At 45.9% G+C, this 21314-nt stretch overlaps 1 protein-coding gene across 10 annotated transcripts in view; it reads right to left on the minus strand.

The window, feature by feature from the left end:
• SUSD1 (sushi domain containing 1) overlaps positions 1 to 19118 on the minus strand; it is a 284906-nt gene extending 265788 nt beyond the window's left edge. For 9 of the 10 annotated variants that reach the window (XR_006196008.1, XR_006196009.1, XM_042913636.1 and 6 more), the window contains exons 1-3: positions 19008 to 19118; positions 5513 to 5626; positions 2706 to 2861 (exon numbers count right to left, since the gene is read on the minus strand). Coding sequence is in view for 8 of the 10 variants with exons in the window: in XM_042913636.1 (XP_042769570.1) it covers positions 2706 to 2861; positions 5513 to 5626; positions 19008 to 19113 (376 nt within the window). In the remaining 2 variants the exon portion in view is untranslated. Of the gene's footprint in view, positions 1 to 2705; positions 2862 to 5512; positions 5627 to 17996; positions 18055 to 19007 lie in introns of those variants that run through there. The other variant, XM_042913631.1, reaches the window with a different exon arrangement.
• Between the last annotated feature and the right edge of the window lie 2196 nt (positions 19119 to 21314).

Here is a 21314-nt window from a genome sequence, read left to right on the forward strand (position 1 = left end):
AGCACAGAGCCCAGATATAAGGGCTCGAACTCATGAACCATGAGATCAAGACCTGAGCCGAAATCAAGAGTCAGATGCTCAACTGACTGAGCCACTCAGGGGCGCCCCTCCCCCCTTTTTAAGTGGCAACTGCTTCTGATACAAACTCAGTATCATTGACAAAAGTCATCCACCAGCTTTTACAAAGTCATAATTGGAGACTTCAAAAGGAAAGGTCATAAAAATGACTGCCAATGGATATGGGGCTTCTTTTGAGATGATGGACATATTCTAAAATTAGATAGTGGTGATAATCGCACAACTTTGTGAATATACGAAAAACCACTGAACTGTATACTTCAAAAGGGTGAATTTGATGGTATGTGAATTATATCTCATTTTTTAAAAAATTTTTTTAACGTTTATTTTTGAGACAGAGAGAGACAGAGCATGAACAGGGGAGGGGCAGAGAGAGAGGGAGACACAGAATCTGAAACAGGCTCCAGGCTCTGAGCTGTCAGCACAGAGACTGACACGGGGCTCGAACTCATGGACCGTGAGATCATGACCTGAAGTCGGACGCTTAACTGACCAAGCCACCCAGGCACCCCTATCTCATTTAAAAAAAAAAAAAAAAAAAAGAAAGATCACTAAATAATTACAAGAAGTAGAATAGAAGCAGAGCCTAGATTAGGATTTTGTTCCAGAAAGACTGGTTCTTATTAGGCTGACATCTACTTGGCCCCTGCATAAAATATTTCTTTCTTCTTCTTCTTCTTTCCTTCTTCTTATTGTTTTAAAGTCAAATGCATCCTTGGGAACTATAGTCTTCTACACAGTTATAGAAGTTTTTCCTGGCAAACTCCCACAGCCTTGAAAGCACAATTTCCAGTATCATGTCCTCCAGAAAGTTCCCTGATCCCTTCCCTGCTTTCAAGATAAGAGCCCCAGTGGATTCCAGATTCCAGAAAGTAACCTTTGCTTACCTACAACTAACACTTTCTAATGAAATTAATGGTCTGCCATCACCTCCCGCTGGCACAGCCATGGCACACAGGCCGTGCATGAGAAATGTGTATTGAATGAGCTGAACATAACATCATCATCTTGTAAGGTTTTTTAAAAAAAAATTGATATATATTTTTAATGTATCTAATTTAATTTTGCAGCACTGCACTCTGGCAATCATGTAGCAAGTGGTCTGCTACCTAAAACAACAATATATCCCAAAATGTTTTCTCTAAGGGAATGTGGTTCATTGATGCCAAGAATAAATCAAATGTGCTACCCTTTGGGGGATTTTGACCTTGGTACAGGTCAAGAAGGAGAATGAATCAGAGCATCAGGATCTGTGCTTCCTGGTGGGTAAGGAGATAAAACATGTTCTCCTCCCCCTTCCTTTTCTCTGAAAATCTTTAAATATCACAAAGCTTTTAAGCAGAGTCATTAAGTCTATGCAAAACCATCTTAGAACCAGGAGTCTTTTCCTGACTTTCCTCTTCCTTACTGTTCATAGATTTTGTTAGAAAACCAAAGACCTATAGTGTCATACATGCTGTGAAATAGAGTCTGGCTAACAGAGGGCCCATTGAAAATTAGGATTTTGCTGACCCACTGTATTCAACCAACATATGCCCAAAGCTTCAAAACTGAGATCCAAAAAGTTGCACGCCTCACATCTCATTCCCCATCTCTAACAGGGCTGTGCGCTGATCTCCCAGAAGCCAACATCTGAATGCCCACCCCCGGGGCCCACAGTGTGCACAGTGGTGAGTGCCAGCGCCACCCCAAGAACACCCCACCTGCAGATGGCATACCATCTCTAAGAGTACCGTTCAAATGCACAGAACAAGAAAAAGAATACTATACTCAACTCCCATAGACCCGCTCCCTCAAGATTCAACATTTACATTTTGTCATTTAAGATTCCTTATAGATCCTAATAACAGCAGATAATACTGTTCCTAGATATTTCAGCATGCATCTCCCAAAATAGGAATATTATCCCAAACTGGGGTGCCTGGCTGGGTGGCTCAGTCCCAGTTAAGCGTCCAACTCTTGATTTTGGCTCAGGTCATGATCTCACAGTTGTGGGATTGAGCCCCGAAACGGGCCCTGCAAGGGGCGTGGAGCTTGCTTGGGATTTTCTCCCTCTCTCTCTCTCTCTCTCTCTCTGTCTCTCTCTGTCCCTCCCCCACTCACTCTCTCAAAAATAAACATTAAAAAAATAATAAAATTAAGAATATCTCAAATATCACAGCTAACAAAATTAACAAGAATTCCCTAATATTAACTAATACTCAGTCCACATCCAAATTTCCCTCATGGACCTTTTTTTTTTTTTTTACTATCTAGTTTTTTTTTTAATTTTTTTTAATGTTTATTTATTTTTGAGACAGAGAGAGAGCGAGACAGAACATGAGCGGTGGAGAGGCAGAGAGAGAGAGGGAGACATAGAATGAGAAGCTGGCTCCAGGCTCCAAGCTGTCAGCACAGAGCCCGACACGGGGGCCTGAACCCACAAACCACAAGATCATGACGTGAGCCAAAATCAGATGTTCAACCAACTGAGCCACTTAGGCACCCCGCTCATGGACCTTCTAAACAAAGGAGGGTTCCTCCCTTAAATCACACCCTGTCCCAGCCAAGCCACCTCCCTCCTCCCCACCGCAGATACTGTCCCGCCATCACCAGGATGCCATCCCTGCAGCCCCCTTCTTGAGTACCTGTGCAAAAGGTGCCATCATTGGGAATGAATGTTTTGTTGTTATTCGTGGCTCGATATCCTTCTAGGCAAACGCAATAAAAGCCTCCGAGCGTGTTGTGGCAAGATGTGTGGTTTCCACAGACCACAGTGGCTCCAAACTGGCACTCATTTTTATCTGTTGATACATTGAAATAACACACAGAAAGGGCTATCAATCCATACCATGTTCAACAACCCAGACTGTTCTGCTGTGCTACAGACTCAGGAGTTGCTACTGCATTGACAACGTCTCAGTGGTCTATCCCCCAGCCTCTTTTCTTTTCACCAGGCCTCTCACATGATAGGGCACGGGCCCCTTGGAGCGTGCACGAGGTGTATACAAAACCACAAGAGAAACCCAACATCTTAATCTGATCATTCATCTTTTTTGAAGACTGGGCGAAGGGGATTCTTTTTCAACTTCTCCGTATTTAAAAAGATTTTATCATAGGCCTGGGGAAACGAATCCACAGCATCCCATTTTTCCAGCTCCACCAACCATTCTCTTGCTTTTTTCATGAAAGGCAGAATAGGACGATTTTGCATCCAGTGATTAACCGGAAAATTCGTTACTTCTGAGTTACCAGGAAACACAATGGAATTAGTGCTTAAGCCTCATCCGGGAGCAGGGCTAATAACAGCTCCTGCTAATCGTCAATGACCCATGTGAATAATATTAGTCACCCAGTGAGAAGGAGCTGAAAGAGAGGAGCTTGATGAGCCCACAGAAGCCTGCCCTGAATATTTTTAATTCGATAATTTGACAGGGATGTAAAATGAAAGTAAACCTCCCTCCTGTCTCTGTTCCGTAGCTCAGGGGTCAACAAACTTTTTCGGTGAAGGACCCATCATCAGTCTCTGCTTCCATGCTTTTGGAACACGAGAGCAGCCACCACAATAAGTAAACAGATGAGCAATGTTGTGTTCTAATAAAACTCTATTTACAAAAACAGGCAGCAGCCAAATTTGGCCTGCAGGCCAGACTTTTGCTGACTCTGCCCTGGACTCTACCATCAGAACTCCTGTGACCAGTTTCTTATTCATTCTTTCAGAGCTGATCTATCCAGCTAGTTTTGTTTTGTCTTGGGGGGAGCAGGGGAGGTCATCAACTTCTTCGGATTGTTATTTGGTGTTTCACTACAGCACTGGTTCCTTCAAAGCACTTCAATCGCGTCTCACAATTGCATTCAATTCCTGCCAACTCAAAAGTACCCTCCCCAAAATCCAGTGTTCCTTTTTTTTTTTCTTCCCCCTCATTTTCCTTATAGGCATTATCTTTTTGGAAATGTAACTGAACATGGAACACAGTTCATTGTCAAAACCGTCTACGGTGAAATCTGCACAGAACGGTAGAGAAACAGAACCCTCAAGTCACAGCCAGGCCAAGTTTCCAGCCCAGCTTATGAGCACTGCCCCGGGCTTTCAGACCCAAAATGGCATATTCCTGCCCTTTGCTATTGTTTCTGACACTCGTCTCCCCTGCAGATTTCCCCAGCAGGGACACTGGGTTTGTAGAGAATTCTAAATTTCTTGGGTCCCCTGACTTAACACCAGGTTACAGCAGGCCTGGCAGACACGTATTCATGCTACGGTGTGGTCTCAGCAGGCCAAGTACTGGGATACGCAGGGTCCAGTGTCTGACAGCGAGTGTCACATGAATTAATAAAGCCCCTTCATCCCATTAGGAGAAGCTTCTACTCAGAAGTCAAAGAAGAATCGAGAGTGGGGTGGCTTACATGGGAGGGGGACTGTATTACGGGAAGGAACAGAAAAAGCTTGTCCATGCCGGATTCCAACCTCATTTCCAAGCCCCTGCCAGCCATCTGCCAGAGGAGAGGGGTGGGGGAAATGCGTCAGGAGCCTCAGACTGCAAGGCAGCCACGATTCTCCAGACAGAATCCTAAAGAAAGAGGGTCAAAGGTGACACCATTCCAGTCTGCAGGAATGGGCAGTGATGTGTGACTGTGAAAGCATGTTATCTTTGAAGTAGAATATGACTTTTGGAACTCAGAATTATTATTTTTCTTTAGGTAGAAAAAACCCAAAGATATCACAACAAGGTTGTATACACTGTCAGTGCACAACTATCAATATTTGTACTGCACGTAATAAGTTCCTGGGAGAAAACTGTGTTCTCCCAACATTCACTATTATAAATATGCTGTGAGGTTCTCCCTCTCTCTGAGTTGGGCTTGAACCTGGATATTGCCCAACTCTCATGGCATAGTGGACACCATGAAGCAAAAAATAATCTTAGACACTTCTAGACTAAAGGTCTTTGTATTCCTTTAAGACACCCAAGACCCCAAAGGGCTACAACTATAAAAAATCTGGAGGATGGATTCTGGTAGTCATAAGACTCTAAGCAACAGTATTTCACCAATTAGCCAAGAAGTCCAATAGGCAATTGTATTTTGCTTTTCCTCAGGGTACTAATACTCATCGTTTTCACCAAAACAACCAGGAGAAATTTAGGAATACAACATTCATTCAAGTTAAGTTAAACTCAAGACTTGAAACATTTCAAATTTGTGTTAGGTCAGAGAGTTGCCAGAGATTCAAGTTCAACAACCCTCTAACATTGAAAGATACGTCCTTGGAAATGCTAAAGAAAGGGGTTCGGGGAAACACTAAAGGAAAGGAGTATTATAACAGACAAAACTTCTTGTAAGAAAAACACGTGAACAAAACAACGTTTTCCCCACAAGGAAGTAATAAGCTCTTTAATACTAGAGAATCTTATTAGTTGATTCAACTTTTCATCTTGACCCGGGATTCAGAACTTACCAACGCAGTGAGTCCTCCCATTGCCCACAAATCCGTACTTGCAAATACACATCTTCATCCCTTCTGTTTGCTTGCAGGTAGCATGTTTGTGGCAAGTGGCACAGACATCTAAACCTGAATCATAAATTGTATATTTCAGGAAAAGAAAACTTCCACATTTTTTTTGAGACACAGAGACAGAGCATGGGTGGGGGAGGGACAGAGAGAGGGAGACACAGAATCCGAAGCAGACTCCAGGCTCTGGGCTGTCAGAGACCCACATGAGGCTCGAACCCATGAGCCGTGAGATCATGACCTGAGCAGAAGTCGGACGTTTATCCGACTGAGCCACCCAGGTGCCCCAGGAAAAGAAAACTTCAGTCCTATTTTGGGTAGTAGACATTTACAATGAAAAACCAAAATTTGAATTGCAAAATTATAAAAGATAGATCTGATCCCATCCTTAAAAACCTGCAACAAAACAGCTACTCACTGACCACAGAGTAAAGTGCAAATATCTCTACCTGGCAATCAAAGCTCTTAACAGTCCAACTCTAAGCTAATCCCTCCAAGCCTCACTGTTTCCAAACCCAAACCACACACAGTATTCTCTAGGCAGGAGGCCAACGACCCCTTTTTCCCACCCATGCTAGCCACTGTCCTACTTCATGCTGTAGTCACGGTTTGCCCTTCAACTAGAATGCCTATCCCACCTTCTCTCTCCAGCTTGCACCCATTCCTGTTTCAAGACACCCCTTAAACATCACATTCTCCCTGGGGTCTTCCCCATTCCTCCGTTCTTGGGGAAAATTAAATGTATCTTCCTCTGTGCTCCACTAACCCTTGTAAATTCCCACATCCACCATGTAAATTTGTTATTATACACTGTTCCAGCTCTGTCTTCCCAGCTGCATTTTATTAATGAGCTTCTCCTCAAGGACAGGGATTATGTCATTTGCCCACATATCATCATGGCACAGTATAAAAACATTCAATATACTTTTATTGACCAAATGGATAAAGGAACCTGTAATCCTACTTGCTACAACTCAAAGAGCAAGTGGAAGGCAGAAGAACTCATCTATTACCCTATCATTTTTTCTTTTAGGGAAAAAAATGAATGTGTTTAAAATGTCATTGAGGGGCACCTGGGTGGTTCAGTCGGTTAAGAGTCAAACTCTTGATTTTGGCTCAGGTCATGATCTCACAGTTCGTGAGTTCGAGCCCCACGTGTGGCTCCGTGCTGTCAGTGCAGACCCTGTTTGGGATCCTATCTCTCCTCACCTCTCTCTCTGCCCCTCCCTCACTCTTGCTCTCTCTCTCAAAATAAATAAACTTAGAAAAAAAGTGCCATTGAGATAATAGCCAGGTCCCAGCCAGATGACCAGATCCCAATTACTCACATAGGCAGCAAAAATGTGTGAGGCTAACACACACACACACACACGCACACAAATCTACCAGACCGTGATCCATATATGCCCCAAGATCAAGAATTTCTACCTGAGGCTATGTGGGATATCACGTTGTCCTCAGAGTGTCTGTAATTTCAGGAGTGGCCTAATGAGGACAGTCTTTGAGCATGAAATTCCACCTTAGCCTTGGCCCCATTACCACCCAGCTAATAAAGACTTAGCCCTCAGGTTGCTCTAAGCAACTGAGACAGGGAGATTTCCAAGGACAGACAATCCCTGACTTACGATGGTTCAGCTTACAACTTTTCAGCTTTACAATGGAGCAAAAGTGATACACATTCAGTAGAAAACACACTTTGAATTTTTATCTTTCCCCAGGCCAGTGATACGCAGGGACCCTCTGTCATGATGTTGGGCAGTGACAGCCAGCTGTGGCTCCCAGTCAGCCGAGCACTCAGAAAGATAAACAACCCATATGCTCAGGAACCATTCTGCACCCACACGGCCATGCTGTTTATCATTTTCAGTATGGTATTCAATAAATTACATGAGGTATTCAACATTTCAGTATAAAATAGTTAAGTGATTTTGCCCAACTGTAGGCAAACTTGTTTTGGGCGAGTTTACGGTAGGCATGGCTAAGCTACAATGTTTGATAGGTTAGGAGTATGAAATGCATTTTTGACTTAGGAGATTTTCAAGTTAGGATGTAATCCAATCATAAATTCAGGAAGATCTGTACTGCTCATTAACCATGCCTGCTTTTTCTTTTAAAACAAATATAACACAGAAATGAGACAAACCACTGCTTATCACTAAGGGATATGAAATTAACCACGGAATATTTACAAAATGTGTTATATCCCAGACCATTACAAAAAAATGCAACAAGGTGCAAAAAAAGGTAGAGATTGTAGAGGACATTCTATCTGACTACCATGTAACCATGTGATAAGACTACAAAATAAAACAAAAGATGAGTGTCCCCCCTAAAAAACCTACTTGGGAACTGCAGAACAGTCTCTTAAAAAATTCTCAGGACTAAGAGGATAGCAAAATTGAATGTTTAATACTAGATATAAGAAGGTATTTACTGCAGAAACTTTTGGGTTTTTCATGGTTTGGTACTTTCAAAGAGAGAAAGAAAGCAGCCAGCCAGGAAACACACACACACACACACACACACACACACACCCCTTAGAATTTTAATGCAAGAAATTCAGGGGGAAAATAAATTCCTAAAAGAAAATAGAGGTTTATCTGGGGAGAGGGTGAGGAAGTAGTAAAGAAGAAATCAGGGGCGCCTGGCTGGCTTAGTCAGTGGAACATGCAACTCTTGATCTCAGAGTTGTGGGTTCAAGCCCCACAATGGGTTTAGAGATTACTGAAAAATAAGATCTTTTAAAAAAGAAAGAAAAAAACTATATTCAAATTCATTGGGATAAAAAAAAAAAAAAAAAAACCTTTCCCCAAAGTCAGTGAATCATAATGACTGGTAGTCATAACTCAGTGAAATTGGGGAGAGGAAAAAAGCATATGCAAACACACAACATTAGGAATAAAAAAGAGCTTGTAAGAAAATACACATAAAAGTTTTTTTATTACAGGGGTACCTGGGTGGCTCAGTAAGTTGGGCATCCGACCTTGGCTCAGGTCATGACCTTGTAGTTCGTGAGTTCAAGACCCACGCCAGGCTCACTGCTGGCAGCGCAGAGCCTACTTTGGATCCTCTGTCCCCCTGCTCTGCCCTTCTCTCACTCATTCTCTCTCTCTCTCTCTCTCTTTTTAAAATAAACATTTTTTTAAAAGGTTTTTCTATTACAAATGACTTTCCAATTGAACACTGCAGATTTAATACATTCTCAAAGCCACCCCCCCACACACACACCGAATGACATCTAGGACCAGAAAGGCATAAACTTTGGCAGACAAGATGATGGCAAATGAGGATGTCAACAATATTTCATAAGATGGAAGAGATGGACGTACGGGAATGTCCTGAGAAGAGGAACTAAGAGCTGACCCCAAAAGGCTCAGGAATTGGGGCCACTGAGCACTTTAGAAGGGAGGAGTAAGGGACAGGCTCAATGTGAAGGAACTAGGCGTAAATACGGATAAGGAGTATGGGATACCCAGTTGCCCTCGCTAACCCTGGAATAGAACAGAGTTGTACAACCTGGAGAAATGGACCAGAGAGGCTCCGGATTATAGGGGCAACAGGCAGAGCTGAAGTGAGAATGCATCCCCATACCTAAATGTCCATCAGGTAAATATATGTAACCATTTTAACATATAACATTTTTAAACAGTGCTGTAGGACACTGTCAATTCATAACCACACGCAACCAAAATTCTGGAAATCCTTTTGAAAAAATGGATCCTGGTCAAGTCCACAAATCCACTGTGATCAACCATATAATGATGAACATTCTTCTGTGTATGTATTGTGCAATAACAGAAATAAATACCACATTAATGAAACCAACAACAAAATGACAAAATGTCTGAGTTGTTTTCTTATATGGAATATTTGTCTTTATAAACATGGAAGCATTTTTATACATCCAGTTCCAGAAACTTGTATCAGATAGAAAAGGATTATTTCATTCAATCCTTGATTGAATCTAATAAACACACACAAAAAAATTAAGAAATAAAGTAGTGCCACCCACTCAGATAAATTAAAGGAAGTCCAGTCTGAATTAGTGAAGGACAGAATGTAAAGTTTTTTAAATAAATTGAATTAAGTTCAAGTTCATTCAATAAACAGAACCAGACAAAATAAGGCCTTATAAGCAGGCAGTCAGATAGGGGTGGGGGGGTGGGGGGGCAGGGGGAAGGAAGCACTGGACCTGAGACTCCAAATTGAATCCTAAATCTAGCTGAGTCTGATTCATTGTATGACCTTTAACAAATCATTGAACCTCTCTGGATCTCAGTTTTTTCTTCTGTAAAACAAGGGCTTTGGGCTTTTCAAATTTTAAAGAGCATTCAAATCACCTGGGGACAGACAATGTTAAACTGCAGGCTCTGATTCAGCTTGTCTGGGTGGGGCTCTATAGTTTGCAGTTCTCACAAGCTCCCAGGGGAACCACATTTTGAGCAGAAGAGTTTAAGTGGGCTCCAAAGTCCTTGCCCCCTCCCTAATCATCTGAGACTTCACCCTTAGTGATGAGGGAACATAAGGCAAGCTGAGGGCAAAGTATAAACTAACAGCATCCCATCCCCCATCCCCTAGGTGGGATGTGTGTGATATTCCTCAGACACTCCTGGCTGGCCAACAACAAAGGAAAGGAAAGAAAACAAATGGTTGACTGAAAAAGATCACAATCCTGCAGGCCAGGAGTCTCCTTCAGTTTACGTTCCTGGAACCCTAATATCAGCCTCATCAAGATGTAAGGGAGTTTAAGTGCTTGCCATGGTAATGTGGGAAACAAAGGCAAATGAAAAATTAAATTCCCTTACTGCCTACAGCCCAATGACAAGTCCTTGAAACAGGCAGAACGACCTCCCTGTAGGAGCTCAGCTGCCTCAATGATGACACTTTGCTAGGGGCAAAAGAGAACCTTGGCTTAACATTATCCTGACTGCCCCCCCCCCCCCCCAGGATCCTGAGTCTCCTTAAACACATAAAAATTCCTTTGCAAACGTCCTTTATCTTTAACCCCCAAGTATTTGTTGGCAATTATACTCCAAATATGTGGCCCCTGATATGTATCTCAAGTGTCTCATGACTGAGGTTTTACTAAGCAATACTAAATGACGTTTTCCTAACAACAGTTAGCCCCTCAAGGTCCTGGAAACCTTGTTTCCAAAATACCTTAGAGACTTATGCTGTCCCTAACCTCTTCCTAACCTGAAGGTATATAGTCACTCTTCACAACCCCAGTGCAGCTCTTTCTGCCCACATATCCTGTCCCCGTAGTTTAATAAAATCACCTTTTTGCACCAAAGATGTCTTCAAGAATTCTTTCTTGGCCGTCGACTCCGAACCCCGACCACCCCAAAACCCCATCATTAGGGTACCTATCTTAATGACCCACTAGGAATAATTTAGCAAAGTATAACCCCAAAAGGACAGTACTTGGCATGTTTGGTTCAATAAATGTCTGTTCCCCATACCAGCAAAGAAGACAACATGTAGAGGCACCTGGGTGGCTCAGTCGATTAAGCATCCAACTTTGGTTCAGGTCATGATCTCAGTTTGTGAGTTCGAGCCCCACATCGGGCTCTGTGCTGACAGCTCAGAGCCTGGAGCCTGCTTCCGATTCTGTGTCTCCCTCTCTCTCTGCCCCTCCCCTGCTCAGGCTCTGTCTCTCTGTGTCTCAAAAAAAAGGAAAAAAAAAAAAAAAAAAAGACAAGATGTACACGAGGCTACCAAAGGCTTCTCAGACTACCTGCAGAAGGGAAAGCAGCTTCCAGAGGAAGAAGGACTTCAGCTAAATCTTGTTATTCAGCCATAATTAACCTAGTCTGTAGGGCCTTACACAGCAGCTTCTGAGTTCTAATTGCTTGAGGAACTAAGTAGCCTCTTGGGGGGCGGCGGAAAACAACTTATCCTAAAGAAAGGGGCAGGAAGCACAACTCTAATCCAAGGGCGGGGAGAAAAGACAGTGCGGGGAGGGCCACATCTGAGCACACAACAGTTCCACTGTTCACCAGCCTGTAGCTCAGTTAAGAATCACATAGAGGTGGAGTGACCCCTTCATCCCGATTTTAATACTACAAATCCTATGACCCAGAAAACACCTCATTAAGGTGCAAACCAAGACAGCTGGTCACCCGACCTGGGAGAGCTTGTTAAAACAGAATCCCCAGGTGGGAGGTGGGGAGGCGGGGAACACCAGAATCCCCAGACATTCTCATTCAGTAGGTACGGGGTGGGGCCTGAGAATCTGCATTTCCAGAAGCTCCTGGGTGGAGCTCCTAGTGTGGTCCACCACACTAACAGCACTGCAAGTCTGGTTCAACCTCATGGACTTGGGTCAGAATCCTGGGGAAAGAAAAGGCAACACTGAAGATCTTTCACCACTGATCTTTCATCAGTCTAAACTGATGCACAGCATAGCTGGACAAGGTGACAGAGATATTTCCAAAGAATGGGAATTCTCCAGGCCAACAGAAAGACTACCATGCCTTTGCATGAGGGGAAGGGGGGGGGGGGAGGTGTAGGGAGGCAGCTTCACATCCATACCAAGGATGACTTAATTCTGTCATGAAGAGGTGGCCGCCATGCAGTAACCAAGGGCACTCCTACGGAGGTGAGGGACCCCCATCCCCCACCCTAGGGATACCTAGAATTACCGGCAGAGACAATGGGGACTCTAAGGTCTAGACAGACAAAAAGGCTAAGCCCTTTTTGTTACTATTATTGTGCCCCCAGCAAGGACGACCTAGATTCACTTCCCTTCAGCACTCCTTATCAACTAAGCCAGCTAAAATCACATTCAACAGTGAGAGAACGAGACAGCTTTTGGTGTCTCCACCTAAACTGGAGGACTTCTCTCTTGCTCCCTGGTTAGGTGATCTCAGGCAAGTTAAACTGTCAGTCCTCCAGTTTTAATCTGTGAGATGGAACTGTGTCACGAGGATTAAATGAAACATATAAATGCTGTACGAACTCTAAAGCACTAAACAAAGGGCTAATTTACATGAATATTTATGCCTCTTTCCGTTGATGTTGCAATTATTGTTAGAAACAGGTCATGCAAGATGCAGTGCCTGCTATTTGGCACGGTGGTTAAGAGCAGGGGGAAGAGACATTATGCCACTTGCTGGCTGTGTAATCCTTGAGAGTTCTCTGTGCCTCAGTTTCCTATAATTCTGAATGTGAGAATAATAAAAGCCCACCTCATATGGCTGTTGTGAGGAATAAAGAATAAATGAGTTAATAGACATAAAGCAATTAGAATATGTTAGATGCTATTATAACCACCACTCAACAATTCCGTTAATGAATAAATGAAAATAGTGACAGCTAGCCAACTCCCAATTATACTAATGAAGAGGGTGATGGAAAACTGCACTTGTGCAAAAACCCAAAGCAGTATCTTTGTGTGGACAGATGCCTACCTATTCATGGGGTTGATATTCTAGGATCCATAATACCTTAATTTACATAATCACCCCCTCTGTCTTCTCCACATCCTTCCGGCCTTCTGGGTAACACCTGACTCAGACCTTGGAAGTGTTCAGCGTCCTTACCCTTTCAGCCCTGCTCACCACCCCCTCCTCTCCTCTAAGCACCAAGTAGACCAAACCTCAGGATGGAATGGAGGGTGGCAGCCTGAGCAAGACATTCTCGCTCTGTATTTCTTTCTTTTTTTTAAGTTTATTTATTTTGAGAGAGAGAGAGAGAGAGAGAGAGAGAGAGAGAATCCCAAGCAGGTTCCATGCTATTAGCATAGAGCCCAACATAGGGCTTGAACTCTCGAACCGTGAGATCATGACGTGAGCCAAAATCAAGAGTCTAACACTTAACCAACAGAGCCACCTAGGCGCCCTTGCTCTGCATTTCGATATGCAAGCAACGATTTAAATGAAATAACAGCACATGGGCTCTGACAACACAATGAAGAGATTGTGTCCACTGCCAAGGGAAGAAGGCAGTTTAAAATCCAAATGGAGTGCTTCCATTTAAATCTTAATCTAATCCCCAGCTATTCACAGTCATACCAAACAAATCCACTGCACAAGCTTCATGAGATCCTGTCTCTCAGGATATACTTGTGGCCATATGTGGAAACACTGCAAATGACCTGAGGAAACAAACAAGCTTAAAACTAAAACATCCAGCTAAAACTCTGGAAGAGCATTCCCAAGTCTTCCACATTATGTAAAACTGCTCTTTTTCTTCCTTCCTTTCTTTTTTTTTAATGTTTATTTTTGAGAGTGAAAGACAGTGAGGGAGCAGAGAGAGGGGCAGAGAGAATCTGAAGCAGGCTCCAGGCTCTGAGCTGTCAGCACAGAACCTGATGTGGGGTTTGAACTCACAAACAGTGGGATCATGACCTGAGCCAAAGTTGGACACTGAGCCGACTGAGCCACCCAGGCACCCCTAAGTTTATTTTATTTATTGAGAGGGAGAGGAGAGAGAAATCAGGGGAAGGGCAGAGATAGAAGGGGAGAAAGAATCCAAAGCAGGCTCTGCACTGTCAGCAGAGAGCCTGATGTGGGGCTTGGACTCATGAACCAAGAAATCATGACCTGAGCCGAAGTCGGAGGAATAACTGACTGAGCCACCCAGGCACCCCAAAATTGCATTGCTCTTAAAGGACTGCATCAAATTCCTGAAATGAATGGAACTTGAGAAACCTCAAATTCTCTCCTTTCCACATCCCCAAAAAAACAAAACAAAACAAAACAAAACCATAGCCTCTGCTTTAAAATCCCCCAAGACAGAGTGCACTCTCCTCTCGGGCAAAGCGATCCTTGCAGGACAATGTGGACCACCATACATTTCTCTTCCCCACCCCAACCCAGGACTGACATTCCACATCAGGAAGCTGCAGTCCTTCCTTGTGGAAAATGGTTATAGGGCCCTCAGCTTCCTTTTGCCCTTTTGCCCTCTTGTGTCCCCTTTCCTGTTTGACCAACACCAGCTCACGGTGGGGCCCCGCACACATGGCCTACAGACCAGGAACCAACCCCAAGTGCCCCAATTTCAAAGGTTTTGAGTTAAGGAGCGCTTCATTGAGGCCACACCCTCGGTTCACATCCAGCATGTCACCCACTAAGCGTTGCCTCACACCTGACTCACACTGTCGACCAGATGGAAAACTTCTTTTTAATCCATGCAATTCATTTCCCCTGTCTCCTCTGCCAATAGGCCACTTGCTACCTGGGGCTACAGAGAATGGGGAACCCATTTTAGGATTTGACCGGAAGGTTGAAGATGTACCCAGGGCCAGGTCCCTGGAGATGGAAGACAGGTTACAGGCAGGATCTTCTTCATCAGCTGGAATTCGGCTCCCTCACCTTGAGCAACTGTAAATCATCCCAAAACAACTCCCTCCCTCCTCCAACCATTTCTCTTCCCCCCCACCACCACCCCCGGGCTGGGGCTGAAGAGTGACTGTTGCTCTGACTCAGGATGACAGAGTGAATAAGAGGCCTATGAAATGCATGATTAGTGACATCATGTGCACTTTACAAAGCAAGAACAATTTCCTCAGGCCTCTGCCCCAGTGTTCCCTCTAGATTCTCAAGGCCTCTGCTTGTCCTCCTTCTGGCCTTTCGAACCCCAGCCAGTCCTGAGCCAACAAGGCCCCTGCCACTCCTGCCTCAGAGCCCTGCCAGAGAAGGGAGAGAAACAGGACTGACTGGTTCCCATCCTAGCCCATTCCTAACCTTCCCTCCCCTGGGCTTGGCACCCCACCCACCCACCAACACCCTCCTGCTCTCCCAACTGTGCAACTCGCACTTCCCTCACACTCAGGCCCTCTGAATAGAGCTCCTCCACTCTTTCCTCCCCAAAGCACCTTGGATAACAATTCAATGTAATTCAGCACATGTAACCAATGAGAGACTGAATCTATAAACAGACAATGGCCAGACCATATACAAAAATAGAACGCTGACCCACAATCTGCAGCCATCAGTCCAGGAAGTCAAACCACAACCTCTGTAGCTGTAAGTCTCAAATTGGTCAGGATTTAATCAATAACAGCCGGCTCCCCTAACTGTTGCCCTCACTTCAAACTTAGGACCAATCAGAGAAAGCCAAATATACTCCCGTAACCAATCACGAACAACGCCTGCTGTTAGTAAAGCCACCGCCAGCTTCTCCATGCCAACAGCCTCTGACTAGGACACACCGGAAGCCTTCCCCTTCCCCTTTGATCCACTATCAAGCTTTTATACACCTCTGCCTGTTTTTGAGTCTGATAAATGTAAGTGATGCCGGCTGACTCTCCTGCTATAATAGCAAACTCTATATAAAGAGCCCTCGTCTGTTCTCATTTGGGTGGGCTTCGTTTACTTTCATACCAAACTCCTAATACAGGCCACCATCTCTACTCACATGGAGCTCTTAGTCTAGTAAACAACTACACTGCAATATGGTATCAGTGTGTAGAGTAAGGGTACCATATAAATACGTACACAAGTGTGAGAGTATCCCATACAAGTATGGTACACAGGGACAGGCAGGGTACCGCTGGTGCTGCAAGGGAACTGGACAACTTCCGGGGGGGGGGGGGGGGGGGGGGGGGGACAACTGGGCTGGTTTTGAAATATGAATAGCACTCACTAAGTAGACAGCTCGGGAGGAAGGAAGGGCAGTTCTCTATTCTTCTCCCTCCCTCCCCTCTCAGAGACTAAGCTTTCCCACTTGTAGCCCAATTTTGCTTTTTGACATGATCCATTAAATACCTCATTTATTTTTTAATTTTCAGTGTCTCCCTCTCTACGGAATGATACCCTTCATTCTAAATCGTGCTTGTGTCTTCTTTACCACCACCAGCCAGCCGAATGCTATCTTCTCTTTCCTTCTTTTTTTTTAAGTTTTATTTATTTAAGTAATCTCTACATGCCATGTGGGTCTCGAACTCACAACCCGAGATTGAGAGTCACATGCTCCTCCCACTGAGCCAGCCAGACACCCCTCCTTCTAATTTCTTTGAAGCGTATCCTTTTTTTTTCTAATTTTTTAAGTGTTTATTTATTTTTGAGAGAGAGACACACAGCATGAGTGGGGGAGGGGCAGAGAGAGGGAGACACAGAATCCAAAGCAGGCCCCAGGCTCTGAGCTGTCAGCACAGAGCCCAACACAGGGTTCAAACCCGTGAGCTGTGAGATCATGACCTGAGCCGAAGTCAGACACTTAACCGACTGAGCCACCCAGGTGCCCCCCTTTGAAGAATATCTTTACAAGCCAACGGATGTCTCCGCACTCCCTCGAGCTCTCTGCATCTAGCTCTCAACCTCACTGCTCTACTCTTGTTAACCTCAAGGCTTCAACTGACCACCAAGTCTCCATCACTGGCACACACCTATCATCCACAGTCTTAACGCCCTATTGAGTTCAACCTCTCCAGAAGCCCTAACATCACCTCAAATTCAGGAATCCAAAATGACTTATCTTTCTTCCCAAACCTTCTTCCTCCTCCTACAGAACCATATATCTAAGTTCACGCAGTTCCCAAACCTTAGTGTCCCCTTTCTCTTCTGTTCTCTTGCACCTTAATGTCTGTTAGGTCCTTCCGTTCCATTTCTACTTCATTATCTCCATTCAGTCTCCTTCTCCTGCTGTCTTTACAGTGGGGCCAGTCCTCAGAAATCCCAGGCCAGCTATTACAACTTCCTCAGTGCCTCTAAGCCTCCAGTCATGCCCCACATTGTCCACTGGAAGGAAACATGCCCTTAGTAAAACCAGATTCTTCACATTTGGAAATGAAGAAGGATGCCTACATAGGGAGAGGAGGCTCAGCGGGGCAACCCTGACTTCCATTTCCCGAAACTCACCCAATAGTAGCCTTTAAGGATGACCTTAGGTAGTAATTTTGTTCCACTGTCTTAGCCCAGTCACTTGATGGGACCATGCTGGAGCATTTCCTAGGCTAGAGAATCTTCACACAGGTTCTGAAATTGGCCCCAAGCATCTACAAGTTTGTCTGCACTCTGCCACATGCACAAAGTCCGGGAAGGAAGTTAGAAAGCCTACCAGAATACCTGATGTACCAAAATGGCCATCCCAGAAGGTTAAGCCATCAAGAGAAATGTCCACCAGCGATAGTAAAAGTTGTAGTAAAAGTAAAAAGGTAAAGAGAATTTGGGGGAACAGGAGTCGGAGCCACAAAATCCCCCCATATCTCCCTTCGTGGAAGTTCCCTTCCACCTTGGGATGAATTGTTTTACTAAGAAAGCTGGAGGGTTTTCTTATTCTCACTTTTTATGTCACTCCCTATACGGAAACCTCCAATTACTTCCAATGGCTTCCCAGCACCCAGGAACATCTAAGTCTAAATCCCTGGGTCTGCCAGTTAAGGTGCTCAGGCTTCTGCTGAATTCAATCTGCTTTTCCACCTCAATTTCCCACCCATCTTCTACATTCCAGTCAGACTGAAATCACAGGCCCCATGCTTTTATACCTCCGTGTGAATCCTCACATTGTCCCTTCCATGTAGAATTCATTCGTTCAATACGTATTTATGGAGAGCTGACTGTACCCTCTGCTATGAGCTGGAACGCCTTTTCCCTCATCTTCACATACCCAAATATTACCAAGCCTTGTTTGCCCAGTTCAACAGTCCTCTCATCCATGATGCCACCAGATTCCCCAAGCTAGAATTAATCTTGCTCTCCTCTGACCACCTACACCTTCTCGGAGCACTTAGGGCAGTCTGCCTTCCGTTACTGTTACTTGGGTAAACACCACCGCCCTTAAGGGTTCGAATCCTCTGTGTAACTCGCACCACGTGTTCCATACGTTCCAATTGTCTGGAAATGGTTGACTTGCTTGTCTGTGGCCTCCAGAATACGAGCTCAATGAGGGCCAGCGCAAGGACATCACATCCTGCACAGGGAAACTATTCAAGGCCCAGGTGTTGGATGAATGACTTGGTTAAGGAATGCTTTATTCCTGTAAACTTCCTTGCACTTCTTTCTCACCACATTAGCATCTGGGTCTTCATTAAGGTGAAAAAAAATTAAAAGGCAGAAAGAAAATTGCTTGGGGTAAAGAATTTGTCGTGCAAAAGCCACAGCAGGGCAGGAAGCGTGACAGTGCAGCCGGAACGCCCTTCCGCGCCCTTCCACACCGGGCGCGGCTCTCCCCAGGGGCTCGCGCTCCCGCCTACCCCCGCCTCGCCCCAGGTCCCCGGGCGCCGAGGGCGAGGCAGTCTGCGACAGGTTCCCCCACCCCCCACCCCCCCGCCCCCCGGCGGCCCGGGGCGAGGGCGGGGAGCCCCTCCTCCGTCCTTTTGCCCGCCTTCCCGAGCCCCAACGGCCGGAGGGGGCCCCGCCTGCGCTCCACGCCCCGGCACCGCGCCCGCCCGGCCCGGGGGCGGGGAAGCGTCCGGGGCGCGCCCGGCGTCGTCTAGGGCCCAGCGAGGCACCCAGCCGGCGCCCCTGCGCCTTGCCCGTCCCTCGCCTGCACTCACCGTCGGCGCCCCGCGCTCCGCTCGCGCCACGGGCCAGGCCGAGCAGCAGCAGGAGCGGCAGCAGGCGGCGAGGCGGGCGGCCCGCGCCCCGGGGCCCCCGGCCCATGCCGCCGCCGCCGCCGCGTCCCTCCTGGCGCGCCCGCGACTCCTCCCGCGGCCCCGAGGCGCCGAGATAAGGCGGCGGGCGCCGCGGGGAGGGGGCCGGCCGGCCGCTTCCGGCGCCGCGCAGGGCGCGGAGAGCGCCGCGGGGTCCGGAGGAGGGCGCGGGCCCTCCCCTCACCGCGCGGCCTGCGCGCTCTGCGCGCCCGCCAGACGTTCGTTGTCTACGCGCCCCTCACTTCCCCGTGCACCTGCTGCGCGCCTGGCGCGAGGTGGCCCGGGGAACACAGCGGTCAGAGAGACACGGTCCGCGCGGAGGTTCCGCAACTGGGAACAGATATCCAGCACACAATGACATAGCTGACCCTAGAGTCCCGGACCGTGCCAGGAGGAAACGTCTGCCGTGCTTCAAGCGTAGGAAACGAACTGGAGATCTGAACCTGCCTGGGGATCAGGGTGGCACCCCGGGTGGCAGCGGAAGAGGGGTGAGAGGCAGAAGGAGCGGGAATCTTCGAGGAGGGGAAAAGAGACCTGGGGTGAAGTGGCTGGCACTCCAAGGGCAAGGTGAGAGGGCAAGAAGCCAAGTACCCAATCCACCCAAGCGCGGCAAACAACCAGGTGACAAGATTACACCAGGCAACCGAGCTGTGGTGGGGGAGGAGCTAACAGGAGTTCCTACTGCACCCAGGATATTCAGCCTGGGGCGTCGGAAGGCTTCTTGACGAAGTAAGCTAAGGCTGAAAAGGATGTGGGAGGGGAATCCAAGCGGTAAGATGGGCAAATGCTGAGACACAGGGACTTGAGAGTGTATTCTAGAAATGGGGAGGACCTCCTTAGAGTAGGAACAGATGGTTGGAGAGAGGCATTAAAGCTGCAGAGATAAAATCGACCTCATAAACCAAGGAAAGGAGGTTGCTCAGAAGCTGTAACAGGGTTTTAAGCAGAGAGTGACCTCATCAGGAAAGGCTCCCATGTCTGCTCTGTGGGACTGGGACAAGGGAGGCGGGCAGACCGGTCTGGGGCTGCTGCAGGAATCCAGGCATGAGAGGACAAGTCCAGGAGCAGGGTATTGGCAATGAGAAGTGGCAAATCAGAGTGGTATTGGGTGGAATCCACTGGATTTTGTGACCAGTAGAATATGAAGGAAAAGGAAAGAGAAATTAACAGATGTCGCCTAAATTTCTGGTTTGGGCAGCTGGGTTGATGATGGTGGTGGGAGTCACTGAGATTGAGACCCAAAGGGAATATTTGCAAGTTGGGGTAGGGAGAGGCTGCAGGGTGGGGGAAATAAGTTCCAGTTTGAAGGCTTCGAGCTTGTTATGCCTGTCCAAGAGCAGGGCCCCCCACTCCTAAACCCATATCTTCACGTGCTTTCTCTACCATGAGCCTGCTCTAAATCTAACCACCCATGAACACACCCATATAAGGGCCAAACTTGTTGTGTAGCCTTAAAAAGAAGTAGTTAAAAATAAACTGCCTAGGCTCTTTTGCAGCAGGCTTTCTTGCTAATTATTTTTTTGTGAAGCAAAGATAAGAGCATACTTTGGGGAGTAGTAGATGGGCAGTGGGGATACTGTGGTCTGTCCTCTATAATTTAGACAAAAGTTCTGCTAAGGTTAACTCTTCATGAACTTTGAAATCATGTAATTGCTTCCACAAAGATACACTCATTTATGACCTTTTTAAACCAACCTATACTTCTTCTCTGCCATGTCCTTCTGCAGAGTAAATAAATACAATTAAATATATTTGTGTATATGTGTCTGTATGTATACATATATTTATTAATTGATGATATCAGGGAAAATAGTACAAAACTTGGAAATGGGCAAGTTTACTGGGTCTTTTCAGTGAGGTGTTGGGTGTTGTCTGGTAACCTTTCCAGATGTTACCTAATTCTATTAGGTATTAGGTAGACTTTCTATTGACTAATCTCATCACACCTAACAGACATCTATCTATCTATATATATATATGTATATATGTATATATGTATATATGTATATGTATATACATATACATAAATTCTTCAAATTTTCCTCTGAACCTTGATATCTTACTAGTTGGCCTTTAAAAAAAAATTTTTTTTTAATGTTTATTTACTTTTGAGAGAGAGACAGTGCAAGTGGGGGAGGGGCAGAGAGAGGGAGACGCAGGATCGAAGCAGGCTCCAGGCTCTGAGCTGTCAGCACAGAGCCCAGTGTGGGA

Source organism: Panthera leo, chromosome D4 (assembly GCF_018350215.1).
Source record: "Panthera leo isolate Ple1 chromosome D4, P.leo_Ple1_pat1.1, whole genome shotgun sequence".
Classification (NCBI taxonomy): domain Eukaryota; kingdom Metazoa; phylum Chordata; class Mammalia; order Carnivora; family Felidae; genus Panthera; species Panthera leo.